The sequence below is a fragment of the Gavialis gangeticus genome, unplaced genomic scaffold (assembly GCF_001723915.1).
Source record: "Gavialis gangeticus isolate Ggan-Ray unplaced genomic scaffold, GavGan_comp1, whole genome shotgun sequence".
Classification (NCBI taxonomy): Eukaryota; Metazoa; Chordata; order Crocodylia; family Gavialidae; genus Gavialis; species Gavialis gangeticus.
Genome location: NW_017728995.1, coordinates 64686721 through 64704336, shown reverse-complemented (window position 1 = coordinate 64704336; position 17616 = coordinate 64686721). Strand labels below are relative to the sequence as shown.

The following is a 17616-nucleotide window of genomic DNA, read 5'->3' as shown; positions in this document are numbered from 1 at the left end:
ACACTTAACCTGATCACTTTGCAGAGAAGAGCTGGTCTTTAATGAATCCCTCAGTGCCTTGCAGAGGTGCAGTAGGAGTCCTAGCAACTTAAAAGGCAGATTCAAGAAGGTAAGCCCTCCCAGGGGATCAGCAAATGCCCAGTGCTGAAGTGGGGTGTGTGTGTTTCCTCTCCCAGGAGTGGCTCTAGGAAGTGGGCTCCCCATCAGGTGGAGGTGGAGGCCATCCTGCAGAACACCACCAAGATCTCACACAAGGTCTGCTTCCCCAATGACACGGAACAGGTGAGAACTCCTCCTCTCTCTTTTCCTCTCCCAGTCCAGGCTCTAGGGCTGCTTTTCAATGGAGCTCAGGGCTATTGTATGTGAAAGGACTGCAGGATCTGCCTCTCAGCTGCCTAGATTTCCAGAACAGCTCTGAATTGTCTGCATGACCTATTCCTTTGTCCCTGTCATCCCCTTTCTTCCCTGCCTTATCAACTTGGGGCCTCTGGTATGTCTCAGGCATTTGAGGTGGGAACGAACACCAAAATCCGGAGTCTGTGTCAGACTATTGCCTCCAAGCTGCAGCTCAGCTCCTGGGAAGGATTCAGCCTCTTCATCAAGATCGCAGACAAGGTAATGCCACTCAGGAACACAGCTCAAGGGCAGCCTAGGTTGCTTGCCAGGAGCCAGGGAGGGCCATACTGAAGTTCAAGTAGCAGAGCAGATAATTGCTGCTTTCCTCCTTAATGTAGGGATGGCACCCAGAGGGACTACGTCTGGTCCCATCTGGGTTGTGGACAGCAGGACAGAATAGCATGGACTTCCCTTGGCTCATGGGCTGTCCCTCAGCCACTCTGATGTATCAGCTGGGGGTGGGGGGCGTTGCTTGTTGCACACTACTCCCAGGGTCTGACCCCAAGAGTTGTTGTGCATCTGCAGCTCCAGTTGGCCTTAGTGGTCATGGAGGGAACTCACTCTCACCCACTTCCACTATGCTGTCTCTGAAAAGCACATTTTGGTTAAACTAAAGCCTGGCTGTCTGCACTGGCTGTCTAGCTGTGAGCCTTCTCTTTCTGCTCATTGTGCCTCAAGGAGGGTACTGTCAATGGTCTGCGTATCACTGTGCTTCAGGGCAGAGGGAGTCCCAAGTCTGCCAGTGTTGCCTACGAGGATATAGCTGAACACTGGCTAGGCAGGGAGAGCTGTCCTCGCTGGAAGCGAATGGGAATAGGGTGAGGGAAAGCTGTGGGAACAGACTCTCCCAGGAGCTTTCCTTCCTTACGTTTCCCTTTGCCTCTGCTCCTGCTTTGCTTTCTGCACAGTGCGCGGATGCTTGAATCTGGTGACTTGATACTCTCCCTGTGAAGATAATTCCCTTCCTTCTGTTGCTTGCCTGTTCTAGGTGATTAGTCAGAATGAAGCCGACTACTTCTTTGACTCTTTAAAGCAGGTGACTGACTGGAATAGGAAGAGCAAGCCAGGGAAAGATGGTAAGGGAGGGATTTTTTGGAGGGGGTGTGTTAATCCCTAGCAGTGTTGTATGTCACTGCTCACCTGGAGACACTGCAACCAGGGAATCAGCAGGGCCTTCTCACAGAATTTATTTAACCTCTGCAACTGATTCAGCTGGGAGTCTTGTTTTAAACCTTTTGCTGATATGGTCCATGTGTGTACTGCTGGGATCACTAGTTCTGGCATGAAAAGATCAGCTGACCTGGTGCAGCCAGATATGCACAGAGACATAGGAATAAGCCTGTGTGTGGGCATCTACAAGTTTGTTAGACATCACATGCTGATGCTCTGACTTGCTGCATCCTTAATGGCGCAAATGACTGCAGGTCACAGCATGAGCTCCATGTGCAACTACTCACAGGTGAACACATCAAACACTGCATGAGCTCCCAGCACAACTCTGAACCTTGCTTCTTTATAAAATCATTGTCTGGATCACTCTAGTAGCCTGTTTAATATTACTGTTATCTTGTGATAAGCACTTTTAGGGTTAATTCATTTCTCTCCTCATCCCCCACAAGGCTTGTGGTACTGCTCATCAGCTTCCTCCAGTCATAAGTGCAGTGACTGAGAGCAAAAATAGGGTTTATCCAACTGAATTTTTTGCATTAATTTACCAACATCTTCTAAATAAAATTTAAACCTGAAACATACTGTCCCCATGACACCAACAGGCCAGCAAGAACTGTCTCTTGGGAACAAAAGTCCTGTCCCTGAGGGTCATTAGGCAATGATTTCTGAGCTGACAGCAGGCTTATCTCCTCAGGGGCTGCTGTGGCTGTGACTTACCAGGTGTATTTCATGAGGAAGCTGTGGCTGAACATATCTCCAGGGAAAGACTTGAAGGCTGACTCCATCTTTCATTACCACCAGGTAGATGTAGACAGTAAAGAAGCCCATGACACCCTGGGCCAGAGGCAATACTGTGGCAAAGCTTATCCTACTGAAATATTTCTTGCTATTTCCAAGTATCTCTAGGGACAAGCAGCTTAAAACACACAATAAGTGTAATAATCAGTTGCTTTCTGTTGGTGCAAAATGACCTTCCAGGGCAGAGGTCAGCCTTGAGTCTCAGGCCTACCTTTTGGTTTCATGTCTGGATGAGCCTGTACTGGCCCCAGACCGTTCTCTCGACTCACAGATTGTTTCTTCCAGGAACTGCCGAAGTACCTGCGAGGCTACCACAAGTGCTCCAGGGAAGAAGCCATCCAGCTGGCAGGGCTGATTTATAAAGTCCGTTTTGACAATGACCGGTCACAGCAGATAACTATCCCAAAAATCCTAAAGGAGCTAGTGCCAGACAATCTGCTCCGAGTGATGTCCCAGGAGGAGTGGAAGAAGGTAAGAGCCTTTCCCTACAGCTTGATATGAATGGACATCTTTGGAGCCCAAAGAGGGGATTGATGGTGGCCACCAAAACCTGGATGTGTGGCAGTGTTGTTCTCCTGGAAGAGAGCTGGGAGATCTGGTGCACCTTTACACTGTCCCTCCAGGAGAGTCAGGGAAATAAACTGCATGGCTGGTGACCTTCCCTTATGCTCCATCAGGCCTGGAGGTGAGCTGCAGTTCTGAGAGGATCCTTCCTTATCCCTGATGTCCAGGGGGGGAAAAAGTATATGATAGGGGATGCTGGGAGACTTTTGCCTCTCCTTCCATCTGTCCCACTCTGAGCAGCTCCAGGACCCACTTCCTGCAGGCACAAGTGATCCTTGCTGCCACTCCGAGAGTCTTGTTACACCTTATGCTGTAAGCTGAAAAAAATGTTAATTGGCTTAGTGTTGCTCAGCTTAGTGGAGCAGTCACAACTGAAGGTCAAAAACTCTCTCTGCCTGTCCCTCACCCGCACAGCTGTGACTTTCCACTAGAGGCTTGGTGAGCAGGGGCAGGACTAGGAGCTAGGGGCAGGACTGGCTGCTCCTGCTGGACAGAGAAAGCACTGCAGCCCTGGAGTGCCCAGAAGCCCTGCCACCACCTGGATCAGTTTGTTGCTTGAGCTCTGAGGGACCTCATCCTTTTTTTCTCTAGAGCCCACCACACTGCACCAATACTACCTGGGCTGTCAGTCAGCCAGGCAGTGCCTAAGCTCTGAAAAGGATTGGGCCCCTCAGCTCAGACAGTGACAGTGCAGGGGGAGACAAGCTCCAGAGAGGAAAAAAAAGGATGGGACCCCAAGAACTTGGACACACGCTCCGGCAGGGCCAGGCAGCAGGAGCAAGGGTGGAGCTTGGCAGCTGCAACATGGCCTCTAGAGTTCCTGCTGACCCTGCGCTCTGCTGGGCTGTGCAGGGTCTGGCTGCTGGTGCCCCCACTTGGCTCACCCAGCAGGACTGCTATGGTTGGCAGTCGCCTGAATGAAGCCTCTGAACTGCCCCCCCCTCCCCGCCCCCCCATAGCAGCTCTAGGCATGGAGTGCAGGGTTCAGTGCTGCTCATCTGGGCTGGAGCTGCACAGAGCAAGTGGGGAGGCTGCACTGCTCACAGCTGTCTCCCAAGCCTGGTGGGGTTGGGAAGTCACATTCTTGTGCCCCACTCCCCACCCCAGCATATTCCAGGGCCTGGACTAGGAGACAGGGGCAGGACCGACTCACTGCTCCTGCTGGGCAAAGCCAGAGCCAGTCCCAGGGCTCACTTGCTCTGCTTAGGCCCAGTAGTCTGAGAACATGCCAGGTGGTGGGGAGAGTGGGTACAGGGACAGGACTTCCCACCCCTCCCAGGTTTGGGAAGCAGCTGTGAGCAGTGCAACCTCCCTGCCTGCTCTGTGCAGTGCCAGCACAGATGGGCAGTACTGAGCCCTATGCTCCATGTGTGCAGCTGCCCAGCTGCTACAGGGGTTCAGAGGCTTCAGGTCCCTGCCAACTGCAGCTGTTGCCAGGTGAGCCAGGGAGGAGCCAGCAGCTGGACCCTGCACGGCCCAGAGGAGCCCAAGGTTAGCAGGGACCAGCCTCAGGCTGCTCTGCTGCAGCTGCCAAGCTGCACTCCTCCAGCCACCCAGCCCCACTGGGGCATGTGTCCAGGCCCTGGGGACACAGGCACTTAGCTTGGGGCACACTGCAGTGGAGAGCAGGGCTGGGCACAGGTTCAGCTGTGGGTCACCACCAGCCTACTGCCCCATGCAGGCACCACGGCCTGAGCCCTGCCTGGTTATTCAGAGTAGTGAACTGATCCAGGAGGCACTGTGGTCACTCCAGGGCTGTGGCATTGGCTCTGCCCAGTGAGAGCAGTGGGTCAGAGGCAGCATGCTGGGCCCTGCCCCCAGCATTCCCACCTTGTCTCAGGAGGAGCCACTGCATCCTGGGATGCTGGAGGACTTCACCTTAATGAAACAGGAGCAAAATTAGGCACACTAGAGATAATCCTGCCCTGGAATGGTGCGACTTTAAGCCAAGTACCAGGTTCTTTAAAGCACTTAAAGGTGTTAATGTGCAGCGAATCCAGGGATTAAGAGCTCCAGAAGCTGCCTAAAACTACCGTGTAACAAGGCCCTGAAAGTGATGTGGTCACATGACAATGTTGTGGCATTATGGTATTGCCTCTAGGAGTTGCACTGAGTAGGAGAAAGCCTGCTGGCACACTCACTAGGTTGTTCACGTGTTCCTCTTCTACACAGAACATTATTGCAGCGTACAGCAAACATGAGAGGAAAACAGTGGATGAAGCTAAGGTTGCCTTCTTGAAAATTATATACCGCTGGCCAACATTTGGGTCAGCCTTCTTTGAAGTCAAGGTAAGTATAGAAGGCTTCTTATTCTGTATGCATTAGTGGGTCTGCCAGCCAGGTTGCTGTTCAGTGGGGATTAGTATTTACCCCAATCTGCCCTTCGTGTGTATGTGTGCACGTACATACATACATACAAGCATGGGGGTGGAGGGGTGGAAGGAAGAATGTGACCACCTTACAGAGGGGAAGCCAGATCTGGAATGAAAAGCAGCACTTAGATCCTTTGTAGTGGAATAGTGGTCCAAGGTCTCTCCTATCCAGTGAGAGAAGGTTCAAGTGGTCTGAGGGAGCTCAGCAGTCCCTCCCTACCGTTTCAGTGAAACAGCTCTCCCAAAGGGCCCCAGGCGCCTCCTCAGGTAGCTGGTCTCCCATAGGGACAGCTGAACTAGACACCGCATTTACTAAGGAGCCACTGCAGAGTGCTGGACTGACAGTAAGCTGGGTTGCTGGGGAGGGGGTGCTATATTATATGCCACTGAGATCCCATAATTATGTGAGTGCAATGTTCTTGGTCCTGCTGCCCTCAAGGTTCAGCAAGATCCATGATCAAAGTGTAGTAGCATACTAGCATTTTCACTCTACAGATGGTCCTTCTCAAGGACAAATACTCCTCCAATGGCCCACCATCCCCCACTTTGTTCTGTGGAACCCTGGAAGGATGCTGGGTGGACTGCAGCATTAGACATACTATAGACTAGAGGCCCTGTAACCCTGATGCTGACTTGCTAAGGCTTCAACAGAACTTTGGCTCAACGAGGCCTCAGCTTCTAGCAGGTCTTCCTCCTCCTCTTTAGTTTAAAAAAAGTTCTCAGCTTATAACAAAGCCCCCTTCCCTTTCATAAAAGGTAATAAATATCAGGAGAATGTAGGACCAGGCTCAGTCAAACTACCAAACATATAAACAAAAAGTTTCGAGGGCATTACAAATCACACCTTAAAAATAAGTTGGGAGATGGGAAGTTTGAAGGAAGGTTTAACAATAAGAAAACAACTAATTGGTACAAATACTGAAGTAGTAGAATACAATACCCCTGCATGGAGGCATCTTAAAAAACACCAGCTTGCATCTATATAATAGCTAGTAATTGACTTTCTTTTTTTTTTTTTTAAGTTATTCAATGTATAACAAAGATATAAAAATGTAACTGTTCTCTCTCACTTCAAATGTATAACCACTGCACACTTCCCCTCTGCCAGCCACTCTAATGAGCCAGCTGACAGTAATAAAGGCTTTCTAATTATACTCATAGTGGTTTCATTAAGCTTAATAGAACCGCCTGCAGCAGCCCAGAAACAAAGCCAAACTCTGCAGGGCTGGGGCCTGGTTGCAATGCCTACTACACGCTCCCCCTCTCTCCTCCTCCTGCAACTATGAGGTGTGCAAGTCTTCAAGATAAGTTATGCCTAGGAATGGCTGCTTCAATGTTAATCTGATGATGACAATAAATAGCAGTGAAGTGGATCTTTTTCCATCTCCCTTTGTCTGTTTACCACTTCATTTTGTTCCTCTTTGCCAGCAAACCTCAGAGCCAAATTTCCCTGACATCATACTGATTGCAATCAACAAACAGGGAGTCTCCCTGATACACCAGAAGACCAAGGTAAGAGCTGTTTTCTCAGTGCTTCTCTGGACCTCTGGGAAGTGCACATTTATGACTGATACTCCTAAGGAAGAATCCCCTCAACGGCAGTGCTAGTTAGGGATAGGACCTTCTCCTTTAATTTTAGGAACTCCATTGGTCTCCTGTTGATTTGCTGTGTAACACTGAAGTAAATACAGTATATTGCCACAAATAGCAGTAAAGGGACTATTCCAAAGCACTCTGAGTAACTGCCATATGCATTCTTTGCACTGGACAGGAAAAAGCTAAGACAGCTGTTACAAGGGGGGAACATTACAAAAAAGCTGTGCATCAGGGAACCTCCTTTAGATTTCCCATGCTGAATTCTCTAAGTGGTCCACAACACAGCAAACAAACAAGATGGAAAGAGGCTGGTAATTCAACTGCAACCCTGTTCTTGGTGCAGATTGGCTCTATCAGTCCTGCTGAAAAGACAACCCCGTCCTTTTAAAGCTATTCTTATTGTTCATGTTGGCATCTTGCTTTGAAACCAGAAAACAAATAGCCAGGGGCTTAATGGCTACTCTAACACATAAGCAGTAGCATGGTGTGGGGAGAACTGACTGAGTTACAGGAAGGTGTGCCGGAGTCCTGAAAGCTAAGTACTGAGCTGCTCTCCTGCAAGCAGTGGGGATTACACTGAGCTGTTTGGGATACGTGAGCTGAATTTGTTGATGCCTTCAGGGAGGGGAGCATAATCAGTAAAGGGAAGGATTACTTGCCCAATGTTTTCTGATCTGCCAAGGAATCTATTTCTTCATTGCACTGTTCAGTCCTTTCTGTCCATTTGGTTCTCTGCAGGAAATCTTAACAGGTTACCCCTTTAATAAAATCTCCAACTGGTGCAGCGGCAGCACATACTTCCACATGACCGTTGGGAACCTGGTGCGAGGAAGCCGGATTCTGTGCGAGACATCTCTGGTAAGAGGAGCCTCATTGTCTCAGACACAAGACCCTCCTCCACATTTTTCCCTTATGTCTACAAGCATCAACACGAAGTGCAAGGCAGATGCTGGAACACATTAAAAGAGCCAGATTATGGATGGCATACTGTGTCCTGCCAGATCTGGCTTTAGGGTTGATGTGGGGGGGAAAAAAAAACAACTGTTCCAATTTCACAGACAGTCATACAGCTCATGATCAGACTGGTGCTCTGCACCACCATCCACAGGGGCACACACAACATGCTGTTACCAAACTGAAGGGAAAAATAAGTAATTTCCCACGCTCTGTCCACAAATCAAGCCTCTTGTCTGAGACAAAGAAAAGGTTTCCCTTCACAGCAGAACTGAATAGGATCTTCCTTTTACTGCATGCTTTGGTAAGCAGTGATGATCCACTGTTGCCATGAACAGGACATGTTCTACTGCCCCAGAGCTCCCATTTCAGGCTGCCTAGAGATGCAGACAGGCACCAGCACATTTTTAGATCAATTTGTACTTTTACATTTAAGATAAACTTCAGGGTTCTTGGCCAGTATTTAAAGCTCCAGTTCTGATACAGATAATGGCAGCTTATAACAGCATGAAATGCTGGCTTGAACTACTATATATTGCAGACACAAGCAGTATGGTATACCCAGATATTAAAAAAGTGCTAGAATTGGCAGAGAAGGAAGAAGTTCTGGGAAGAAACTGGGCAGCAGATAAGAACAGGAGCAAAGGACAGAGTCTTGGAAACTATAATTCAGGTTGTTCAATGGCCTGTGCTAGCGACCTCATTTCTCTCTCCCCGAAGGGTTACAAGATGGATGACCTGATGACATCTTATGTGAACCTGCTAATGAATGTTGTAAACAAGCAGAAGAGTACCCACCTCCCAGCCTGAGTAAGAACAAGCCCCCTACTTCATACACGTGCCAAACTGCATAGGTGTCCTATCCCAGAGGGAAACTTACTTTTGAATACCCATTCTGCCACTCATTCCTCTGAACAGACCTGGACTGAAACATGGAAGCAGAGTACTGCTACAAGAGAAACCCAAGGGAATATGCACCTTCAATCATTTTAAATTTGCCAGTGTAACAATACAATATAATAGGATTTTGGACTTCAGAGCAAGTTCAGTTTAATTTCAATGTCAGTGTAGTCCTCCACTCAGAAGAGGACACACATCTCCTAGTTACTTTCTCCTGGGAAGGTAAAGGGCACAGTGCTTGATATATTCCTACCAATTCCCTTGCCTGTTGGTAAATACGACGGCGGGCTTTGCAGGAGGGAAGAATTGTTTCTGCTAAAATGGGGCAAGGGCTATTTTGGATTTTTGTTGCCTTTGGACAAGCCTATACTAGTGCACTTCCTTCTTTTTCCCCCAGCCTTCCTTTCACACCAGACTCACAATACACATGAACCAAGTAGGCTAACATGGCCTGACTACAACAGTTATTTATACCGAGTAGCCCTCCCTCAATTTTTTTATATTTATAAAGGAGCGCTGCTCAGTGCAAGCAAGGATTTGAAGAACTGAGTCTTTAACAGAGACATCCTTTGAAGAGAGCCATTTTTCTGCTCTTTAGAAGTCTTCCCAGCCTAGAGTGCTGTAGACATTCTTTCAAGAGACAAAAAAAGTCAGTTACTTAATTTGAGTGGTCTTCATTCCTCTTGCTTCCTCCTATTTCCTGTTTGACAGAGTTTATGTGGTAAAGTTTGTTTGACGGTCCATGTGATAAATGGACACTGAGAAACATACCACTAAGAACAGCTCTGAGTGTCTAGCAAGGCAGGCAGACTTGCAACTTGCATGTTAGGAACACAAATACTTGCCACTTCCCCAACCAGGAGCCCTCTTGTGACCACAATGGAATGTGGTAGTCAGTGCATTTACACCAAGTTCCTTGAGGCGTGATTCGGCAGCTCTGCTGGGTCTCTCACACTGTTGCCAATGTATGCACAATGGGGTCTGTTGTCCCCTTGGATGTGCATGTGAAACTCAAACATTAATAGGATTTCTGTACATGCATAGCAGGGAGAAGAGCCTCAATATCTCTGTGCATCTCAATGAGTGCCACACTTTTCAGAATACTTGATCCTTTTCAAGCAATTAGATATTCCAAGTGTAACATCCATTGCTGGCAATGGAAGCACTGAAATGACCAACACTGAGGTGTTAGTGCACTCTACTTCTAAATGCCATTTGAATAGAACAAGTGTGTAAGACTTCTCAGCTCCTCTGTACTAAAATGTTTGCAGCCAAAGGATCTTGTTTGCAATTTTTAAATAAACAATTACAGAAGATCAATAATGCAAATGTAGTCTTTCTTCCATAAATCAGATGAGCATTTTCTCAGGTTCTCTGCAGTTTAAACCTATCCAAATAGCTTGGGGTACCACTACATTCTCATAAAACACTTTTCACCACTGACAGCAGCAGCACCACCTGTGCTACACAGCATCTGTCAGACAGTTGCATGCCTGTACCGGGTCCAGTGCTGATCACATATTGCCATCTAACCATCATTAATCTGGAAATAGCACAAAATATGCTGCAATTTCAAATCTTCCTAGTTAGCAAGTGACTTGCTTTGGCTCACAAAAGAGTTAACACCTTTGCATCACTTCATAGTGTACAATACAATATTTTAATCTTTGGTGCAAAGTATAGAGATGCACTGCAGTGCACTTTATTACAGGAACATAACACAGGTGAGATTACAGAACTACAGTCAAGCAGTCATGTTCTGGATAAACTTCACAAACCCAAATGTACTGCAAAACAAAAGGTCCATGGATCCATACAATCCACCTCACGTAATAGCACCCCATGCAATGCAAGAGAATTTCTTCCCTCACTCTGCATAATCCCACACATTTAGAGCACAAATTAGTACAATCTCCAAACCACTGCTTCCCCTGCCTCCATCTAACCCAGAGATTAGCAACATCCAGGCCACAGTCTTACAGCTTTGTCTGTGCTTGTGCTCATACTGAGGCTGAGCAGTGAGGAGCTGTACCAGATCTAGGGAGCTGGAAGCTGCACCCACACTTCTACCACTTCTCTCTACCCACTTCCCCAAGGTTGCAGCAGAGGCACAGCTTCCAGCCAGAGGTGACCTGGGACAAGCCTAGGAGCAGGGAGCTACACCCACACTGTTGCCACTTGTCTCTATCCCCCTTCTCCATCATCCCCAAGGCTGCAGTGTGTGGCTCTGGTGGGAGCTTAGGGAAATACCTGCCCCTCCCCTTAGCTGCTCATGTGCCATGAAAACCACCTGACCCACGCTGGATCATGGAAATTAGAGGTACAGCCTCTGAATCAGAACTTCCTAGACCTTAAATGCTGGATGATCCATGTGAGAAAGGAACAGTGGAAAGAATCCAGGTCATACCCTGTTCACTCTTCCTTTTAGCATCCACTCCCTGCCACTGTGTGAAACACAGGATACTGGGCAAGATAGACCTATGGTCTGACCAGTAAACAGCAGTTCTCATGTTCTTATGACAGGAGCTGGGTTGTTCTGACCCATTGCTTGTTAAAGGTTGACAGTCCCTGATCTATACATTGAACTTTAACTCTTCAGTTCCAGAAGTCTGCATGATCCAATACAAGAGACACATGGCATTAGAAGTGTTGGCCAGTGATGGCTGTGAGGCCATTTTAGCTAACATTGTGTGGACTGCTATGAAGGTAAGTACCAAGATCTAAACTAGAGAATACAGTAGTTCACTTGGTCATACAGAAGGCTATCAAGTGATTAATACTTCCCTTGAATGTTAGCTGCACATACTGCTATTTCTAGAAGCATTGCCATCTTCAAGTGTGTTCAGTGAGCATTAGTGATTTCTATTTAATATGCATACATACACATTTATAGTTTTAAAAGTAAATGGTGGAAGAGCTGTTTTGAGTAATTAACAAAGCATACAGTTTTGGAACAAGTTCACCCTTGATGTGATTCCATTAACTTCAGTGGTGTAACAGCTAGAATGAATTTGGCTTGTGTGTCTGCAGCAACGGAAAATGCATACAGTCTAAATTTCTGCCTAAGAGAAAGTTCCCTCCACCTCTGGCTTTATGAAGAAAACACTGAATATGAAGAACTTGCAGATACCCAATTCTCTGCTTTAGAACAACCAATAGGTCTGTTCTAACTGTTCCCTTTTCTAAAGAAAAGTAGCGCCAGGGAAATTACTTTTCTCAAGTTGTCCCGCCAATTCCTTGATTCCTCAGTCCCATAAGAGGTGTGACAGTAGTGTGCAAAATAGTGTAATATAGACTGTACACTATATGAAGTAAGGGTTCAATAAAGTATTCATGGGAGGTAAGTGATTAGGAAGGGACCCTAGAGGCATGTCTGCACTGCCTCTGCTGAGCCCTCCCCACTAAAGCCAAATCCTAGGTGTGAGGCAATGTAGCAATCAGGCTCAGCCTCAGAGATACTTCCTGGCACATGGTCAGTGTCACTCTGGGGTGGCTACATCTCCTCATTTCCAAGAGCTGGAGCACATGGTGCAGAAGTGAGAGGAGGTCAAGTGCTTCTAGGCTCTGCACAGAGGTGGCCTAGTTATCCCATAAGACACTGATTATCCCCAGTACAAAGCACAAGGAGGAGGATGTTGTTTCTTTTACATAAACCTGATCTGGCTTCATCTAGATCTAATGGATTTCAGAAGAGATGAAATGGGTCTACACTGCATTTCTTCCCAAAGTAAAAGGCATACCTTTTCATCTTTACATGGACAAAATTAATCAAATATTTGCATTTTCCATTGCTAAACTCAAGAGTGGCTACTGCAGGAACACAGTGGGTTGCATTTGAACTGGTCTGGAAATCTCTGACAACCCATGAGTTACTCTGCCTTTGCATAGTTGCAGATGCCTATGCCAAGTTTCATTATCATCTTCCCAGGAAGCTGAAGATAACTCAGCTCTGCAGATTCATCATCATCAGGTGCCTTCCTGTGATTACCATTACAGGGAATACATCTGAGAAATTGTGCTATGAGCTTTTGAATGCCCTTCACCTGAAGTGCCTGAACTCTGAACAGGCATAGAGGGCTGGTTCTTGCAGCAGCCACTTAGAATAACTCTAAAAAGTGTGCTTTTATTTTGACACCACGCCTGAAGCATGGTTCAAGAACTAGAGAAGGATATAAGGTGTCCTCCTATGCTGGTAAATTGTGACAAAAAAAACCCAAAACACCGTCTATTCTATTGTGCTTTGTGACAGTCATGGTGGAGGATGGAAAAGCTTTACAGATAGACAGAGCCATCCCACCCTACAGCCACAGCAGAAGCAGTATTAAATGGTTATGGTGGTTTGCTACAATAGAAAGTCAAGCAGTTAAAGGCAGTTTGAATTAAGGAAGTCTGACATGTTGAGTCCTTTCACCAACATTTCTACTACTGCTGTCACTAGTGACTTCCCTGGTGTCAGCAACATGGTATACACCTGGATCAGGGGTATATCTTCACTGCAACAGTAAGACAGGCCCATATTACTCAGCTAGCTTCCATACACACCCAAAGTCTCTGTCCCATGCATGAAGACACCTATCTAGCTATCTCATTCAGGTATATAGGCTAAAGCTCACGTGCTGCTTTTGCTGGAGCTGGTAACACATTCAAACTGTGGGCATAGTGGTGGGAAGCTCTTCATGCAAGACAGATTTGAAAGTGGAGCAGGGGAAACCATACATTTGATGCTTAAATCACTGTTCTTACCCAATTCTAGATACAGGAGAGAGAAAGAAAAACAGGAGAGAGACAGGAGAGAAAGAGAGAGAGAGAGAGACTGCAGAAACAATGGTGTACAGCTTAAAAGCAGTGACCTGGCATATCCACTACTGCCCAAGCTTCTCAGTAGAGGCCAGGCTCCCCATGCTGTCAGTGTTAATTTGCAACTGCCTGAGTGAAGAGACATTCAAAATACAAGAGGCAGTAACCAAAGAAGAGGGAGGCACTGTGTGTCTGATTTGTTTTGGTCAGTCATTCTTAATACTTCCCTTTGTGATCAACAGCTGCTGCACATTGCAGTCTGAGACCACTGTGAGTACAGGCAGCAGAATGACAGACCCGTTTAAGCAGAGTTTAAGTCCAGAGCTTTGGGCTGTGATTTCTTGGAGGCCAGCTCAGACAGCTTCTTCAGACGTTTCTTCAGCTCCAGGGGAAATTTCTCATAGCACTTCTTGCACACGGGCTTCATGTCAAACTCCACAAACTTGTTCCTTCAAAGAAACACAAAGCTATCAAAGCAGCTCTTGGAAGCTGGAGCCAGGGCCTGATGCAGGGTGGAAGGGTGGGATGCTGCCTCTATTCCTTGTTTAAGTTCTTGGTCCAATAGACAAATCCCTACCTGACCACAAACACACAAAATCGGACTAATGCACACACAATTAGTGTTTTTGCCAAGTCAGGTGCCAACTCTGTACACGCAGATACTCCTGGTTTACTAGAGATTGGCTTTAGGGCAATGGCCAATGCCCCACAATGGAGTAGCTCTTGTAACTATAGCAATGCTTCTGCTTAACTTTCCTAAGGCTGGGAGAGGCAATTTTCCCACTTGTAATGGGAAGAGGGATTTCAATTCTTCATTCTCTGTCCTGACTACTCCCTCTAGCACACCTCAATGTGGAACGATGGTCCTTGTCAGTACCATGAGTGGGAACATTTGTTTTCTTTATACAGACCTATAGTGCTTTTCTTCTGTTGAATTTCACTGTCTTTTCCTTGTTTGGTATGTGGCTCCTTTGCTACAACAGTCCTTTACAAAGGGGAATAAAAAGTTTCAAGCCAAAAATTTAGGTGAACGTCAATAGGACCATCACCAATGCCTCCTGCCATGGAACTGGGCAACTGCATTCACTCAGCTGGCAACATCCAGGAAACAGAAGCAGTGTTTACCTGGCAAGGTTAGGGAATTAGACACTGAAGTTGTGTTTTCAGCCAGATCCATCAATTCCTTGTCCTCTCCCTTAGACTTTTCCATATTTCCTGCCATTCAGCTTCCTCTTGGTTAATGCTCCATCAAGCTGCAGCAAAGCAAGCTCACTGGCACCTGTGCTAGAACATGCCTGGGGAGGAGGAAGTATCTCCCATCTCAGACTGCCATCCCATAAATTAATTTTCCCGAAGTCTGGCCTGATTTTGATATTCTTGTTTCCTAAATCCTAACTTTTGTAGCATAGATGTTTTGCATTAAAGCATGAACTAAACTCCGGAGTTGTGCTGTCTGGCACTCGCACTGCTTCAACATCTTGACACATGCAATGGTAAACTGATGCAACGAAGAACCCAGCGGGATGATGGAAGCAAGGCCTTCATCATTTCATTATTGAGTTAGATATTACCAACTGCTTGTATGTATTTGTCTAAACAACAGCACTTTCCAAAACCTACCTTCTGTGATGAAAATACCAAATCCTTTGAAGGGTCAGCTCCATGCTCTATCAGAGCACCCTCCATACTGAGTCCTGCAAAACCACTGCAGCACAGTAGGAGTGAGCTGGGATGGCATAAGAGGACCTGAAACCAGGAAAGGTCGCTCAGAAGTTGGCTTGTACTCACTGCCCCTCTGGCTCTCATTGGGGGTAGTTAGTGTACAATTTGCTTCAGAAATGGATTTTTGATTGGTTCCCTTTCTAGGTGAAAGTATCAAACCTAGATAAGAGGGGGAAAGGTGCCACAACTCCGCTGCGTCGGTGCACCAGGACTCATTTCCCCAGGCTGTTGAAGGAATCGTTCTAGAACTGCAAGTATCTACTTACTTCAGTGTGAGCTTGATGTTGCAAGTGGAGCAGGAGAAGCAGTTCACACACCAAGCCTTGTTGAGAGCCGATACCACTGAAAATAGAGGGGAGGGCAAAGCTAAATCAAAGGCAGCCAGGCCAAATTATCTAAACACAGGGCTATATCTAAATTCAATGAGGCCAGATGTGAAAACAAACACTAGTGCTTCACAACCGTGGGACAGCAACAGCTGCACCAACAAACAGAGCACGGAGAGTGACCGAAAACAAGGAAAGTGCAAAGCTTACCGTCCCCCTCAATCACATGGCTGCAGTTGTAGCAGACATCTCCAAAGAGCTGCATGCAGAAGGAATAAAATGGGAACTTATATTACTGACTGCCCACACCAACAACATAGACAGCTGGGGCAAGTATTAAAATCCTGATGATGAATGAATTCAAAGATGCTGCAACAGCATCCAAAGATATAGATTTAAATCTCCTGAATAACCCATTATACACTTGCTAATTAGGCCATGGTCATTCAGATCTTGTGCTCTCAAACCCTACATGACCTTTTTTGTGGATCCCTCATATTCCTGGTACCATTGTTATATGTTTCCCACTCTCAGTAAAGCCTGGGAATTTGAGAGAGAGTGTAAATAGATCAGAATGCTAATCAAAGATAAACCTCTCCAGATTCTAGGTCATAAACATCAAAACAAAACTAACAGTACTATTTTTAAAGCAAAAAATATCCTTTGACAGTTTTATCAAGGTGAAGTAATGTTTTGTCCAATGACAATCAATGAAGTAGTCACAGTTCTTCACTGTCTTTGTGGAAAAATTACTTTCCAATTGGTTAACAGAACTGATTTCTTCTGTGCTATGGTCAACCAGATGCCATGAGATTTATTTTAAACATTGTAAAGAAAGAAAGAAAAATATGATATATAAACTGCCATTGATATCTCTAATAACATCATATAAAATTGGTGTTAGTGAATTGGACGGCTAGTTAGCTGACCTGTTAAAGACCAAGAGAGTTCCTTAATAGTTATAAAACCGATCTTTAAAAAAAATTAAACAGACACATATGCGCACACATACATATATACATACACGTGTTTAAAATAAATAAACTATTAAACCATTATAAATACACATATATAAACTTTGTGTGTATGGTTAAATTTTAAAAAGGTTGTTTTATAGCAATTAAAAAAAAACAAACACTCTTGACTCTTAATAGAAGGTCAGCTAACCAGCCATCCAACTGACTAACCCCAATTTTATTTGATGTAATTAAGACATGTTAACAGCAGCCCATATATATTATTTTTTCTTTCACAGGAGGATCGTTATCCTCAGTAGGTTTCTATTTTCTAATCACTATCCTTTTCTTAGTGCTCTGTATCAGCTGGCAGGATCTTTTCATTCCTGTTACTACTTCATTGGTACAGCCTCATACTTATAACTACAGGTCAACAAAGAATTTCATCTACTTGTATTGTGATAGGAAAACCCAGTGCCTATTTCCCAAGCTTGTTTATAAAGACAAAAATTTCTGCCCCTGCCCCTCTTCAGCCAAGACAATCAAAAGAACAGCAGCGCATACCTGGTTGTAGTGAGTCTCACAGTAAGCCAGCCCCTTTTTCTCATAGTGCCGGTGCCCCAGGAATGGCTTCTCGCACTTGGCACAAACAAAATGCTGTAGAAGTAAAGAGCATTCAACATCAGATGGAGAGGTTTCCAAAACGAGAAGACATGCAGACATTGTCTTGGTAACTAGGGCTCTGTGAATCTTTGGGTGCTAATTCGATTCAGAGGAGATTTAGCCCAATTCAGTGGCTGAATCTTGAAATCTGAATCAAATCAGGGGACCAATAAAAAGGTCCAAATCAATTCAAAGCTCTCCAAATCTTCAGAAAAGATTCAGAGAGCTTTGATGATTTGGGCAGTCCCTGGTCACTGCAGCAGGACTCAGAACTGGTAAGTAGGGGGTGAGGGAGGGGGGGTGAGGGAGAGGACCATGGGGGTACAGCCCCATCCCTTCCCTGCTTCCCCAGCCCCTCCCCCCGACTCCCACTGCTCCCCCAGTCCCCCCATGGCTGCCACA

General features: G+C 46.1%; 2 protein-coding genes and 1 long non-coding RNA gene across 3 annotated transcripts in view; 1 reads left to right on the top strand and 2 right to left on the bottom strand.

Annotated features, from left to right (window-relative positions):
* LOC109288254 overlaps positions 1–170 on the bottom strand; it is a 5528-nt gene extending 5358 nt beyond the window's left edge. The window contains exon 1 of the long non-coding RNA XR_002095105.1: positions 10–170. This is a non-coding gene — a long non-coding RNA (uncharacterized LOC109288254). The remainder of the gene's footprint in view (positions 1–9) is intronic.
* Positions 1–10642, top strand: part of MYO7B (myosin VIIB) — an 81182-nt gene extending 70540 nt beyond the window's left edge. Inside the window, exons 40-48 of the mRNA XM_019503728.1 lie at positions 177–282; positions 502–615; positions 1385–1472; positions 2261–2367; positions 2650–2835; positions 5101–5217; positions 6729–6812; positions 7635–7754; positions 8571–10642. Of these exons, the coding sequence (XP_019359273.1) occupies positions 177–282; positions 502–615; positions 1385–1472; positions 2261–2367; positions 2650–2835; positions 5101–5217; positions 6729–6812; positions 7635–7754; positions 8571–8660 (1012 nt within the window). The 3' untranslated portion in view covers positions 8661–10642. The remainder of the gene's footprint in view (positions 1–176; positions 283–501; positions 616–1384; positions 1473–2260; positions 2368–2649; positions 2836–5100; positions 5218–6728; positions 6813–7634; positions 7755–8570) is intronic.
* A 536-nt stretch (positions 10643–11178) lies between these two features.
* The window catches only part of LIMS2 (LIM zinc finger domain containing 2), a 46700-nt gene continuing 40262 nt past the window's right edge, over positions 11179–17616 (bottom strand). Inside the window, exons 7-10 of the mRNA XM_019503729.1 lie at positions 17116–17208; positions 15806–15854; positions 15536–15611; positions 11179–13996 (exon numbers count right to left, since the gene is read on the bottom strand). Coding sequence (XP_019359274.1) covers positions 13849–13996; positions 15536–15611; positions 15806–15854; positions 17116–17208 — 366 coding nt within the window. The 3' untranslated portion in view covers positions 11179–13848. The remainder of the gene's footprint in view (positions 13997–15535; positions 15612–15805; positions 15855–17115; positions 17209–17616) is intronic.